Source organism: Botryllus schlosseri, chromosome 1, assembly GCF_051294905.1.
Source record: "Botryllus schlosseri isolate E-star chromosome 1, Bs_hap1, whole genome shotgun sequence".
Classification (NCBI taxonomy): domain Eukaryota; kingdom Metazoa; phylum Chordata; class Ascidiacea; order Stolidobranchia; family Styelidae; genus Botryllus; species Botryllus schlosseri.
In genome coordinates, this window is record NC_137236.1 from 1618050 (window position 1) to 1633990 (window position 15941).

Below are 15941 nucleotides of genomic sequence, written 5' to 3' on the forward strand. Positions count from 1 at the left end.
CCAACGTCACCGTTTATAGTTAAATCCATCTTATTCCTCACAGCGTATAGTCACTACAGTTTTCACGACTCCGACTCCATCCAGAGAAAATTAGCCAAATTCCGACTCCGACTTCACAGCCCTGCGATAATCCCGACTCAAATTATCCCATGATCCATGTTATATCGACTTTATTTTGATTATAGACATGGCATACAAATAACGTAGGCAAACCACGATGAACAGATGAACACTAAACAGCCTTCAAAGTAAACGCAATTTATATACAGCCCATAGTTTCAGTACGCATTGAAATGTTGAATTACAATTTCAAAGTAACTTTTCGCCGTCCGTATATTTCCCCCGCGGCCCGCCAAATCGCAAGGTCTGCTCTAAGATAATCTACAAGCTTTGGGGAACCACTAATTTTCAGTCAGTCACTGCAACAAACCAACCACATTACACAATCAGCACACATTTATTACATTACAAACATTCTGCGTCCGGTTAGTTGTGTTGTAGCTAGTTGCGGATTTTTAAAGGTCGTTAGTTCTCGTTAGTGTTGCATTTAAAACAAACAGTGTTTTAAAAAAACATGTCTAAAGCATGTTTCAAACAGTGTTGTTAGAAATAAAATTATGTAAATTTATGCCATAGGTGCGTAAATACTTTCCAAAAAACATTGTATGAGCCGAAGAACAATTACGACCCAATATAGCCGACGTATATCGATATTGGATGGTTGGAACTCAAGGAATAGGCGGTTCAACAGTAATATTACATATATTTCGTCAAAGAAACTATATTCATTTTATATTTTCAATTGTCGATGTCAATCTGTTATGACGTCACAATTGAATATTCGTGAAGTCGTGACTTGAATGAAAATAAAAAGCATGCTTTAAACATGGGCTTTGTTTATATCATGTTTGTTTTAAATTGATTTTTGTTTTAAATGCAACCCTAGTTTTAGTTATAGTTCTAGTGGTCGGTTTTGAAAGTGAATTTTTTTAAACTTCAAAAATGATTATATTGGTATCTTCTGTCGATGCTCATGAATGACCAGATTTTGAACATTTTTACTCTCAAAATCACACAATATGAACATTTATTGTTCGACAATAAAGTGGGAAATGAGAGGTAAGGCACAGGACGGGCCAAGCATCCTTTATATTAGCGCAATAATTGATTTTGAATAGCTCTGAATCGATAACTGATGTCAATCGAATTAAATTGTCACACTGATATCGAAAATCTAGATATTGATCGACTTCTCAATACTAAAAGTATTCGACGGTGACGTAACGTTGCGCTATACGCCTACAATTTAGCGGCGGTAGTAGAAAGGTACTTTTAGCAATCACGAACGTGGATATCGCTATGGTACTGTTCATAAGTTGAATTTGTAAACGTGCATGTCACTTGCACGGCAGTTCATTTGTCGCAGCAGATCCAGACGAATGTAAAGGGGGTCATTTTGATTCACAAATGATTTACGACATTAAAGAAATTTCTGACTGCTCTTAAGATACTATATTTCATATAATTTGTTGGACAAACAACACGCACTTCCGCGTTTTTAATGTAATCAACCAGGGATGACAAACGCATTTCCACGCAAATCATGCATTACACGTGAGGATAGTTTTACTGGCAGCCACCCACAGTTCAAGTATGTATTTCCAAGCTTACAACAATCCGGGATAATAATCTCTGTGGCCGGAAAATCTGTAACTGATATAGTTTCATCAACTTTACTTGTCAATTCTCAAATTTGTCGCCTGCTCTACAAGCCTACATTTTGACGTCAGTGCAGGCACACAATCTAACAATCACATCTTGGATGGCTAGTTTGTAATTCGGATTGGTCAACGTGAACATCACCTCCAAATGAGTTCATTTCACTCTTGTGATTAGGACAACAATGATGATTTGAAAATTGCATCATCACACATTCACACAGGCCACGCCATGACTGCTATCCTCTCAGATGAATCAACCTAAATAGCAGCCTTCAAAGCAATATGTCGGGAAAAGCGTATTAGCGGGGGATATTGATTGCCTGTATGTATGACAGAAATTTTGATTTCGAGCCCCATTTAGATTACGGTATATTGATTGTTTGCTATACACTAGAACAGTGGTTCTCAACCTTTTTGGCTTCGCGGACCCCTTTTGACCGTCACGGACGCGCGCGGACCCCCTAAAGTTTTAGCTCAATTTTAGCTCTATTATGGTGCAACCTTCATCTGTCTTGTGCAAATATGAACTGTAGGCTTGTGATAAACAGCAAAATAGTGATTTTTCTTGAAGATAACATCATACTATTTACGTAGAAATTAGTGGACTTTTATTATTTCAAAGCTAATTTTGCTGCTGTACTTCTTGAAGTACGTGGTCGTGTCTTGAAAATCCGCGTCTTCGTTTTGATATGAACGAGGAGTGCCGAAAACCATTTCCGCAAAGATAGATGGAATCTAATGCAATATTTACGTATAACGCTTCCGACGATACTTTTGGTGTGATCGCAACATTTATGGCACCAAAATGAAGAAACACATATTTAATGAACATATCACGTCCAGCATCTAGCGCAGGGACGGGCAACATACGGACCGCGGGCCGGAATCGGCCCGTGACGGCATTTTGATCGACCCGCAGAGAGATTCTACCGTCAAAGTGAAATCCTAATCTAAAAGTATAGACAAATATTATGCTCCAGAGCATGGATCCAAGTTTTCCAACCAGAGACTGTCATGAAACGACTTGTTCTGTTCGGGTTAAATATATATTTACGAGCAAACATTTTCGACCATGAACAATTGAACATTAACAAGACAAGGCTGCATACCAATATAACTCGTGATATGAATTTCAGGGTTGGAGCGTAATGCTTTGATAGCAACGAAACACTCCTTGTACATCAAAAAATCAGCCTTGTCGATAGGGCATCCGCAATAAGAATGCGCCACATGTGATAGCCGAGCTTTAAGAGCAGGTATATCATTGTCCGATTATTGACGAGTGTCAGCCGAAAATATTCGGGTTCATTTCAGTATGAATATACTATTCAATTTTATATTAAAGCTCTGTACCTCCATTTTTTTTATTTCAAACGACTGTTCACTAACTTGATGAGACTGACAACTTCAAATCGAGAAGGATTCGTAGACATTACGAAGTCACCCTGATTGACGCTACTATCTCCATATTTTTATTTTTTCCACAAACCCGTACAAAACGTCTCTAAAGAGCAATATGTTTGTATGAGCAGGTTATTGGAAAATTGGCAATGAAAATGAGTTTCCACACTACCATAGTCCATGTCAGACGATTAATACGATGATATGAGTCATGAGGTTTTAGCAGTTGTGGTGCGAAACTGCCTCATGCTTTCTCAAATTGAAAAATAAAATAAAAATCAGGTTATCAACCATTTTAAAAATTTAGAGGTCTCGCGGACCCCCTGAAATTGCTTCGCGGACCCCTAGGGGTCCGCGGACCCCCGGTTGAGAACCACTGCACTAGAATTATACTGCATAGAATTCTAAAATGTGAAGAATTGTCTCGCGGCACCCTTGCGGGACGTGAATGGCACACTAATTTGGCGCAGAACACCGTTTGAAAACCACTGCCTAGCCGTTCCTTTACTTTCAATCGACACAAATAGACCGCCTAAATTCGCTGTTACAATTGTTATGCCAAGTGGGCCAACGACTTGGATCGCAAATTCACTGCTGCTTGCGTCGTTACTAGTTTCTTCAGATTTCGAAGGCACTCCGGTTATCAGGTTATGAGATGTTCTCCTACTGGTGAACTACCTGTAATCGACGGAATTTGGTACCATCTTTGGCCGTGACAGTTGCGATTCCGATGTGCTTGGTATAAGGCACACATCAACACTGATTCCAGATCACATAGCGATTTTTTTACAAGTGCGAGTTAATGAAACAACACTATTTTCAAAACAAATTATACTCTGCTGACAAATTCATATGGCCGCATATTAAATGTGGAACTGGACAGATTTTCTCGCAACTATTTGTCGGTGAATGCTTGGCTCTCATATATTGTTTCTGTAAGAGACCAAATCAGAAGACGAAAATTATTGTGGTAAGCCGGGCCACAACTTATTCTGCGGCGTAAATTCTGGTTCTAAATTTCGGGCAGTAAAGGATGTCTTTACTCGAGATGCTAAGCAATATTTCCTTTAAGCTGCGCACGTGCGCAATTGCGCAGTGCTGACCCGTCCGCTGAGCACAGAAAATCTAAGCTACCCACAAAAAATCCGAAGTTATGACCTTTTTTCAGTCGTTACGCACTGCTGTCCAACGACCGCGCAGTGAGATGGCGAGTGTGCACCGACTAGTTAAAAAAAATTAGAGGGAACATTGCTGCTAAGTGAATGTGTAAATAGCATAATAATATTTTCATATCAATTACTGAGTATATGACTGTTTATTCACAACAAAACTCACTGACCATGTAAGAATGCTAACAAACAAGGTTGAAACTGAACAATACAATAATCGGAAAGCAATGCCGAAGATGGAAGTTGTAATCAGCATTCACCCAAGTTTATTAATCAAAGTTTATGTAGACTTATGGCGAAGGTTACGGAAGCCAGCTCATCCAGGTTAATTATGATCGTCTAATAAAAAACTTTTAATATTGGCTAATAAACTTTGATATTGAATTTCCCAAAAAATGAACATTTGCATAATATCTACTCTGAAGATTTAATCAATCCAATGTGACGTCCACCAGCGTCATATATTGCGCACAATTAGCCAGTTTTCATCGCCCGGCAATTAAATTAGGTCAGTCGTCATACAGGCGTTTGTTGATTGAATCTGAATTAGTCTTTTTGGGATAACAGCTGATGTCTATGGCAAACGACTATTTGGAATAGCTAATCTTCGAAGTAATACATTAAGCCATCGCTGTCGGGTTAGTGATATCGATGAAAATACTCCTGATATACTCATATATCAAGTATATTCATAGTTCACTGAGCAGGTTGCTACTATATCGTTCCCATCGAATACGATTTTGAAAATTGCTATGGTTCCCGCAATAGGCCTAACCAACGCGAAATTATGACCCCGAATGGATTGCTAAGGAAAGATGTGAATATTGCACCATATCATATCTGAAGAGGGGAGGCTTCAAAATGAGATAAATTCCAGAATAACACATCATATAGTTTTCCTACGAAATGAATCATTTGAAAAAGTATGACTCACTCGTATTCGATTTTCCAGACACCTTGCAATGATGCTCAAAAGCTCGTCGTCGATACTGCAGAAACTTAAATTCAAAGAACGAAGGCTTTGATTCCTTGCTGCGAGCGATCCAACGATATGAGCTTCATCGCGATTCAACGAGATATAAGATGCGTCGATGACGGAAAGATCTTTCATAAGATTGTCGTCGCCCGATTCGTAGATTGCTGTATAGAGTTCCATGCGAACGTATCTGTCTCCGTCTCCAGTCTTATCGTGAAGTTGTGAACGGATCGATTGATATAAAGCTTGTTGCTTCTGTTTTTGATCCGAGACTGTCAAGCAATACACAATGTCATTGTCGTTGTCGTTGTACCGGTATTCGTAATGTTTGCCTAATCGTTTACGTAACAATTGAATAATTCACGCGACTATGATGAGACAGGGTTCAAATGGAGTCATTGAACTTTAATGTCTAGTTCACAATAACAAGATCATTTCATGCGCATCAATATCGCATGTTCGACTAAGATCGGCTCCAGAATTCATACCTAAGTGTTGGAGGTTTATTTAGGCTCACCCTCCGGAAGCTATATTTTTCAAAAAGCTTAGAAGTGGGCAGTGCTACAAGTCGGCGGATGCGAAATCAAAAATGCAAAAAATCGGCCTGGTGTAAATGACACCTTTAGCCGACAGACACCATAAATACCCGAAACAAACAAACAAACAAGGTCACATAGTGATCATCTATGAGCCCTGGTAGCGCTCACGATAAATAATCTGCGAACTTATGCAGATTTTAGATATATAAGTTTTATTTAGCCAACTGAATGTAAAGACTTATTTACCAGCTTTGCATGAATTTAAGATCTTTCGACTATTTCACCCCTTCGATTCTGACAATACCATCAAAGTCATGATAAACCATAAGCGACCCATAATAATCAGTCGGTGCTGTGGCAGAATAGCCCCGGAAAACCATGATTACTCACCGCTGTGAAGATCGTTATTAGATTTCATGTAAACGATGCCTGTAACGAATCTTCGAACCACGGACCATCGTTTCTCATGTAGATGTTGGCCATCAAAGCGAATGAACATTTCGAGCTCCATTTCCGAGATAAAACTAGCTGCCAGAAATTCCTGCATGCTTTGATGACAGAAGAAGAATGTGAAGTCGCCTTCCATCAAGTGACGGCTGAGGATGTTGTTGCCAGGCACTTTCGTCATCAAATCCTGTACTTCGTCCGCGGAAACTCCAAACTGATCCAAATCTGCTTTGTAGAATACGACTCGTCCCTCTTTCATGCCTTCAAAAGCCATTTCCTTCAATTTGTTGATAATCGAGAGGATTTGCTTACGGTTTCGCATATTTTCCACACTCTGTAAGACTAACAGGATCCTGCTGTACAGTTCTGTCACGGTAGACGGAGGAGGTCTATCTGGATCAATTCCCATCACCACTGCTACCAAAATCAGGAAAACCGGAACCGATACAAGTTGTATTAATCGCGGTGACATGATTTCAATCTTTTCCCAGAGACGCTGCCCGTTCTCACAGAGCAGAAAAGTAAACAGTTTATAAGCGTCTTGCAATGTGAGACCGGTAAGTGTGATAATATCTTGCGGACGTGCCTCCGCCGGTAACTCGGAGACTTTGAATTCACGTGACGCCACGATGATTTTGACATGGCGAAGGATTCTGCGTGATAGGATGTTGTACATGATGGTCGACATACTTGCTTTTTCAAACGACCTCATATTTCGTATGGTAGACTCCTCAAAGTCCCACTTTACTTGATCAAGCCCGTCAAAAATTATAATTGCTTTGGATTGATTCTCCAGCAGCCATTTGAAAGATTCATCCTCTTCATACTCAGTTGCAAACAGACCGCCGAATAGAAATTTAGATGCTTTTATGGAGTTCTCTTCTTTCATGTTCTTCAATTCGACGTAATGTATCATTTTTCGCTTCGGTTCGGAAAAGATTCCGAGAGCCCTTCGGGCAACTCTATGAAATATATTGGATATCCTGAACGGAACCGCTTCGTCCTTTTCCTTCGCGGAGGGAATTTCGAGCGCTTTCCGTGCAATTCTACGCACAAGAGTAGTTTTGCCCGATCCTGCAGAGGCGACAATTGAGGTGTAACCAACTTTATTGTCATGAGGTAATTTCTCGGACTTTGACAGCCATTCCATTATCTCTTCCATTGTTATCGGTTTACCGTCATTTTCGGATTTACTGTAAAACCCGACTTCCTCTATCAACTGACTTTTAAAAGCTTCCCTTCTAGATTCAAGAACAGGTTTATCATTTGAAGATTTTTGTTCGCGAAGACGGCCTTTGTAGTATTCATCAGCATTAAACTTTTGCATCTGCGAGAAAACTTCGAAGTCAGGTTCGTGAGGAAATTCATTCTTGAAATCTTCGCGAATTCCATTTGCCGTTTCTTGTCGAGTATGGTCGTTTATAACCTTTATCAATTTCCAGTAATCTACGCCTGCAGAAAAATAAAATTATTGAAACTTTTATCAAGTATTGCGCAAAATTTGAAGGAGTAATTAAAAAAAAACATGCTATAAAACTATTTATGGTGTGGTTCTCTTTGTTAGCAATTCTTATCAGTTCAATACACCACAAAATTGCGATACAATGAAAAGATAGGAAGATGTCGAAACCACATTGAGTAGTCTTTGGAGTCAGACAACCACCATGGCCTAGGCCAGGGTGGACAACCTTTTTGGCTTAAGGGCCACATAAGATTTACGAAGCATTGTGCGCGCCACTTGTACGTTGATGTCCTTTTAGTCATCCGATAATAGCGGGCCGGAATAGGTAATGGTAAAATGGACAAAAATAAAAACAACAAAATCGATAACACTTATGTCACAAAAACTCTCTACACATGTCCGAGCCGCGCGAAGCGCGAATTTTTTCAATGGTCAATAAAAGAATGTTAGTTGCATATATTTTGCTGGGTTCATTTTACCAGGACATGATTAATCGGCGGTTGGACATATCAATATCGAAGATTTCAGTGAAAGTTGCGTCTATCACTTTGTGCAATGATTTCATCGCTGAAGATCTTTCCGCGCGTGCAGACGCCAAGTCGCATGTCGGACCATACATTCTCGCATAATTGCCGATATAGTTACACTTAATTCCGTAAATTAGGCGTATTTTTGATTTCCGTGAGAAGGTAACACTACTTAAAGCAATAAATCGCACGCAGTGCTGGAAAATATTACCGGTAAGTCAAATTAATTTTATAAATCGTAAATATTCCCCTTTATGGTCATATACGGAGATCTACGAAAATGTTGATGCCCCTGGCTACGCCAATACGTTGGAACTGATATTTTAGTCATGAATGTCCCAATGTCCGTGGTCAGGCTAATCATATTTTCGGCTGCTCTTGCAAGTTCACAATAAATTACCTGGCTAATTTATTTTTTGATATTATAAGTAATTTCAAGAATTGCCTTGCGGGCCACTCAAAACCTTCTCGCGGGTCACGGGTTGGCCGGCCCTGGCCTAGCGATGTAAAGAGGAGGCATGTAAACTGAATGAGAAGTAAAAGTAGTACAGAAAAAAAAGCAAGCGAAAAAATGGAGTGGCATTTCACTGAAAACGAGATCGATAGATAGTCAGTAACAATATCAGTATCAGTTCTGCTCGATTCGCTCAACAAAGAGCTATGTGATGGATTAGCTGCATCCTAATGATATCTATGGCACAATGGCTTGCAAGCAAGAAGTTCAAAAACCACATCCAAAGACGACAGTGCCTGATCTCTCTCTATATATATATTATATCGCTTGATTTATTCATTTTCGCTTCAATCTGACGTCCTCCACTTCGGACGCTCAAGCGAGACCGCTGACAATAACACTATCATTGGGTTACCTTTTCAGGCTATTGATTTTGTTAAAGTCAGGAACGCTGCGTTTTGCTGCAATGCCATTTGCGGATCTAGGGGGTTTCAGGTGCGTGGTACTTGACTTGTTTTATAGACATGCATGGATTTTCGCGGAAAATTACTTTCGCGTGTTGCGTTACTTTCTTGCTGCGTACCGGCAAAACATGTAAGTTTCAGCGGTCTCGCCAGGCCGTTCGTGAAATAAGAAAGTATCATATTTGACAGCTCTACGCGCATGAGGAGACAGCGAAATGCTGTCATGTAGTGTCAAACCCAAAGAACATGAAATGGTATTAATGATTGATTGAATAAGGAAGAAAGAAGCTAAAAAAACAGACACCCTGCAAATCTTAAACTTTTCGAGTATCTAATACCCTAATATATCAAAAAATTATAAATGAAAATCTTTACTGCAACTTTCCAAATGCAATAAAAACTTTCCATAGTAATAATTACACTTTCTTATGTAGAGAGCAGGGTTCTCAAAGGCTTGGCCATGACCCACTGGTGGGCCACATGAGTAATGTAAGGTACAGTGTTTTTATCGACAGCTATTACTTGATGTCTTGAAAATGACTCATGAATTTTGCTCCCAGTCAATCGGCATTACTGATACGCCGGGTCAAGTCATGTCAAGTCATTTTAGCAACGTGACTCGAGTCAAATCAAATCATACGAAAAAAGGTGACTAGAGTCTGACTTGAGTCAAGTTATGACTCGAGTACTCCCAACACTGGAAATAGGCATATCGGCAGCGGCTATTTCCACACATTGAACAGGGCTATGACTCTAGGTAGGATAAGAGGTGGGCCATGGAACATTTTGAAACCCGAAAATGGGCCACGGTCAAAAGAAGGCCAAGAATCCCCGATATAGAGGTTACCAGGGCTGAAACAACAGGGCTGACAAAAATATAGATTACTCGGCAGTAAAGTGTAAAGAAATCCTGCAAATGGTATTATTTTTAATTAGGACAGTGTCATCAAACCTAATCTTGTTGCGCCTACAACAGTATGACGGCCATCTTCAACGGGCCAGAGATCAGGTGTTGCTCAATGTAACCTAAAACAATTACAAGGTTTCTTCCATATTTAATCCTGGTAACACATCCGTACTATTGCGCAAAATTCTCTTATAGCTATCTTCTCACCCACCTCTATACTCCAATGAATCTTCGCTGTATACTGACTGCTATTACAAATATCTACCTATCCCTGTAGTAGATCAGTCTTCCTTACCGCGACATGATTCCTGCTGCATGATTTGGTAAGAATACTAAGCGACTGTCCGCCGTGTAGTTGTCGTTGTTGTTACCGACATGGTCGAGTTATCATATTGTGACGTTCCGCCATGACAGCCGGCTTAACCTAAGGTTACGGAAGGGTAGTAGCAGTAGGTCGACAAGGACGTTCATTCATTGCGTAACAATTGGTCTGTAGATCAATGAAAGCATTGAAGGGGGCGCGAAGAAGCGGTCAAGTAAAAAAAATTCGCGCTTGGCGTGTTCATGCGTGATTCTCTATATACAGACCGAATTTCATATTTTTAATTTTTTCATAACCCTCCATGCCATCAAACAATCTGTTAAGGTTGCTAGCATCCCGGTTGGATTTTGTGATATGACTATAAGGGGGGCGCGAAATTTTTCACAATCAAAGAGGGGGGCGTGTCTAAAAAAGGTTGATCGAGAACCACTGCTTTAGAGGATTGGCAATCCGAGACTGGATAAACTACTCCATGTACAAAGTAGCATTTGCGGGGGTTTTCTCTTCGCGATTTCCGCTGATAGCCACAATTTATGTACTTTTGAGACAATCTATTGATGAAGATTGTTGGGAATACAGATGGTGTCCAGTATAGCTTCACTTATTAATACATGCATTGAAGATGAAGAGTAATAGAAGATCAAGGTGAGGATCTTCGTACATGAAAAACTGTCTCAGATTTCTACATGTCGTATAATCACTGATGGCGTGTTGAATGGGAGATATTCACGCCCATGGTCAGATCAGTAGATGGACAAAAGTTCAATCTAATCATACTTTATAACTATGATTGCGCACCGTATGGATCGAGCCTTATGGCGAAAACAGGATTACGTGATCTCGAAACAACGGTAAATTATGACTTCTTTAGGGTTACGAAGTCCCATGTCGAAGTGCCCATTTAGAAATGTCTCCTACTAAACTGTCGCTTGTAATTATACGACATGTTGAAGTGTCGGGCAATCTGCACCTGAATGAAAAGCAGTTATATACTCCCATTGTTCATGTGAAATACGCAGGTGGGTTGTGGACATAATTGCGCCTAATTTATGCATCAACATACTGATACCACAGAAGTCATAACCTCATGACTTCTAGGCCTGAAGAAAATTTCTTAACATATTTTGCAATTCATTGAAAAGGTGCTTTCAGCAGACCATTCTCCTAAATATGCACACCGTATTGAATTAAAGAGCATTATACTCACTTTTAATCCCGGAAGGTGTTTCTCCTTCAACAATTTTAATATTGTAGACGATCTTGTTTGCATTGATTTGATCTCTGGCCACGACGTTAACAGAGCTCTTTGTGAACTTCAGATTGACATTTTCTCCTTCGGCCAAAGTTGCGGATCCTAAGAAAAAAACATGATTATTTTTCTGCGTGCCAGGTTCCATAGATAGCCTTATTAGAAAACATTATGAATTCTTTTATTTTCTTCGATATCATTCGGAATATTATTTGCGCAACGAACAAAATGTACGGTATTTGAATACCTTGTCAAATGTTTTAGATGGATAATATAATCAAGTATTTCAAGTAGTCTGAGCTCAAATACAACAGAGATTGGGCTACTCACCGCTTATTCCGGGTGATATTGATGTAGGCTTGACATCAGCGACATCAGAATTGTTATATTTACCCCCTTCTGCCATGGTCTTGATAACGCGGTACTAATTAGCTAGCTTATATGACAATACTGAAAATATATAAGAACATTCTATGTTAGGGGTCCCACACTTCCTCTTTTAAGAGGATTTGTCCTCTTTTTTTACTTTTTGGAAAGTGTCCTCGGAGCATGCCCCCATGGACTCTTTTTTTTAGAATTTTGTTTCAATATATGCCAAAATTTGACTGAGATAGTTCAGTATTGAAGTAACGAACGCTCCGGCGGCTATTTCGAGAGGTGAGCCGGAAAGTTGGCCTTATTTTAGTCAACCGAACACGAATTGACAAAAAATTACCATTTTTACAGGATTTCATCCGGTATTGCAAGTCTGAAAATGTTGAAAATGTGTCCTCTTTTCATATTTCCAAAAATATGGTAACCCTATTCTATATTTCTTTTCTGAACAACAGGCTAATATTATCAATCCTGAGCACAGCGGGCTATGGAAGACCTGATGGATATATTGGAGCAATTGTCACCTGTCAACAGTCGCATGCTGCTTATGTCGAATAGATATTGCGTTATGACTTGGGCAAGTTTTAGCAACTTTTGCAACTTTTTTACAGCTTATTAAATACTCAGAAGTTATTTAGTATGGTGTTTTAGGCTGTTTGGGGGATTCTTATGTTACAAGTTTTTGCAACTTTTCTCAATTTTTTTCGTGCAACTTTTAGCATATTTTTCGATTTTTCATGCAAATAACTTTTTACTGCAAATAGTTGACACTATGTAAATAGATCACTCGATTATTTCACTGGCGTTTAAATTTGAGGTCCTTTCTGATTTGACGTATATATTTAGGCTAGACCGCCGAAAATTATATTTTCACTGGGTCAATTTTTTCGGGCTATTGATTTTGTTGAACTCGCCTACACTGAATTTTGCTAAAGTGCCGTGCATACGGACTGATTCGAGTATCTCATACCCAAATAATTTCAAGGAACTTGTTCATAAATACAACTTTTCAGTGCAAATTTTGTGAAAATAAATGCAACTTTCCACGGATTTGACTGCAACAAAAACGTGCCCTAGTGATGACTATCCGACTGCGGGAAATGATTTCCCAGTTCAACAACGAATTCATATAAATAATCATGTAACTGCTACATTTTCAGAGTCTGCGATTTTCAAACTTCTCTTCGTAGTTTACGGAGTGGAAGTTACGATAAGTGAATTGCAGGTCGTAACGCGACAGTGGTCAGATATAATTGGATTGGAATAATAATTTTTAATATTATCACCTTTCTTCATATGTGTGTGTTGCACAACTTCGTTGCTTACGAGTAGATGTCGACCGGGCTTGGTCAGAAACCATGAGTCATGAATCGCAATTTGACATGTGAACAAAGAAAGTGAACGATTTTCCGAGATTTTCTGACAAATCTAGAACAGGCTCATCGTCATGGTGGTGGCAAGATTGTCACAATAGGGAAGAGCACGATAAAAAAAAATCCAGAAAAGACTAAAATTTCTATACCATACCATAGTTGCATATTTCCATATCCGATACCGATACTTCGTTCCATACCATATACCAGGGGTCACCAACCTTTTTGCAACCGAGGGCTACTTTTGCGTGATGATTGAAGCGGCGGGCTACTATTTACTCCCGCCGTTTACCCGTGTCACACTGAATTTCCGCTTTGATATTCATATCACTTGGCAGGACTGGACATCATGTTATCTGTTTCTATAGCAGTCAGTGGGAAGCCTGACATTGTATGATATCAACTAGTGCGCTGTTGGGTATACAGATATTGAAAATCTGCTAGTACTTCACGGCTATCTGACTTCGAATAGTAATACTGTGTACTACTCTGGCATTGTCTCTGTCGTCGAGCTATCATAACGGAACCCCCCACCATTTCAAGAAGACTGCGGACGGCATTCCGTCATGTCGCCTTTATAGGCAATGCATTCTGGTGATTCTATCATATAAATCTTATATTACTAATTGTAATTGAAGATATTATTTCTAAGTGTTTATATATGTAAGTTATATGTTAGTGTGTTTTAAACAAGAAGAGCTGAATAAATATATCTATAGATTTAAAAGCTCACTGGTAATAATCTGACGAATATTGGTAAATGCTGCTATTCCACCTATTTTTAGAATGGGCTCGCGGGCTACTCATCTAGTCCTCGCGGGCTTCATGGTGCCCGCGGGCACCGGGTTGGTGACCCCTGCCATATACCTTACCCTGCCATGGATGTAGGGTTGCGTTTAAATCAAATGGTTGTTTAAAACAGTGTTTTAAACAGAGTCATTTAAAAATGTGCTTTTGTTAAGTTGTATAATTATGCCGCAAGTGTTAAATATGTTCCAAATACATGTTCTATGAGCCTACCCAGTCAACAAAAGTGTGTACATTCAATGCCGAAACAGGCGAAGAAAGTGCAGGAGAGAAGTGAACGCAACCGTTTTGACTAGAGCCCGACCGATTATCGGCTCGCCGATAATATCGAGTCGATATCACGCTTGGAGAGAAATATCGGTATCGGCCGTTGAAGGTAAAAAAATATCGGCCATTTTCGTGACGTCACAAAATGGTGGCAGGGAGTCAGAGAAGTCGATAGAAGACGTGAGGACGGTAAATTATAAAAAATAAATGGCCAAGCTGCATATAGTGCATACTCCATACAGGCAGTAGGCGTGCCTATCTGAAAAATATTATGGATTACTAACCACCGTTATGCCCCACTGACTTTGTGGGAATCCCCCTGCAGTAATCGATCACCAAAGACAGAGAGCAGCTGGGTGGATTCGATAGTTGTCTGCAGAAGATTTCAATCAGTAAGAGAAATGAGAACATCAATCATGCTGGACTGACCCTCGTGATTATAGAGAAAAGCGTCTCGTCGAAACATTTCTCGAAGATAGTGCTATTGGTTCAGTACCAACAGAGCTACCAGTAATGTATGAAGTCGTCTGACTGAGGCCTTCGGGGCCACCATGATAGGAAATATGCGAGCATAGAGGCCAAGAAAATCAAGCAAACATGGAGTAAAGCCAATAATTGATACGAAAATTTTTAATTCCATGATGACATAGGCCAATTCTGACAAAAGAGCGTAAAATATTGATTGTTTGAATGCTGGTCATGGTCAAGGCCCAAGGGGGGTGGGTGGAGCAGTTGCAGACGTGGACAATTTCAGTTGTTTTGCACATTCTCTTCAGCTATTTGTTAATGATGTGCTGACGGCTCCAGGTGCACTGCCAGAAGAATATCAATATTAATATCAATATTTGGTGAAACCATTGAAGGAAAGATCCCCTGCAAGGGAGCGGTGGAACCGAAATGGAGAAAGATTTCCAATTCTTGCTGTGCCACTAACTATGGTACCAAGTGAAAGATTGCTCACTATGTTTAGTACTTTATACATCATTTATGGAAGACCACAGAAGTTCATTCCTTGGAGAAAGAGCCGAGAAATTGTGGTTCGTGAACTGTAATCTGCAACTGCTGGATTGGTGCTTTTGATATATTTTTATAGCCCCTAGATCATTTATTTCATGTTCAAACATATCAATGGCTGTAAAGTTGTTGAAATAAATGCTCTGAGTTGTTAAAATTGGGCCTTGAGCTAGATTCCATATCTTTTGAATATCGGCTGAATATATCGGGGTTATCGGTGGAGGTACTGGATATCGGTCTTATCGTTATCGGTATCGGCTCAGAAATCCAATATCGGTCGGGCTCTAGTTTTGACACTACAGTGAGGCGGCGCCTTTGATGTACAAAAACTGATCGCTCTCGAATTCAGAAGATCGATTGTTCTCCTTTCCATCGGTCGGCCAGCGAGATTGGTGTCAGCGTAATTAACCAATCAAATTGCGCTTGATTATCACGCGGCTTCAACGTGACGTTTCTTCTGCCTGGCT

The 15941-nt window shown here is 39.8% G+C and overlaps 1 protein-coding gene across 1 annotated transcript in view; it reads right to left on the reverse strand.

Annotated features, from left to right (window-relative positions):
• The window catches only part of LOC145450326 (uncharacterized), a 198565-nt gene extending 185096 nt beyond the window's left edge, over positions 1-13469 (reverse strand). Inside the window, exons 1-4 of the mRNA XM_080329698.1 lie at positions 11969-13469; positions 11597-11743; positions 6197-7705; positions 5226-5539 (exon numbers count right to left, since the gene is read on the reverse strand). Coding sequence (XP_080185824.1) covers positions 5226-5539; positions 6197-7705; positions 11597-11743; positions 11969-12044 — 2046 coding nt within the window. The 5' untranslated portion in view covers positions 12045-13469. The remainder of the gene's footprint in view (positions 1-5225; positions 5540-6196; positions 7706-11596; positions 11744-11968) is intronic.
• Between the last annotated feature and the right edge of the window lie 2472 nt (positions 13470-15941).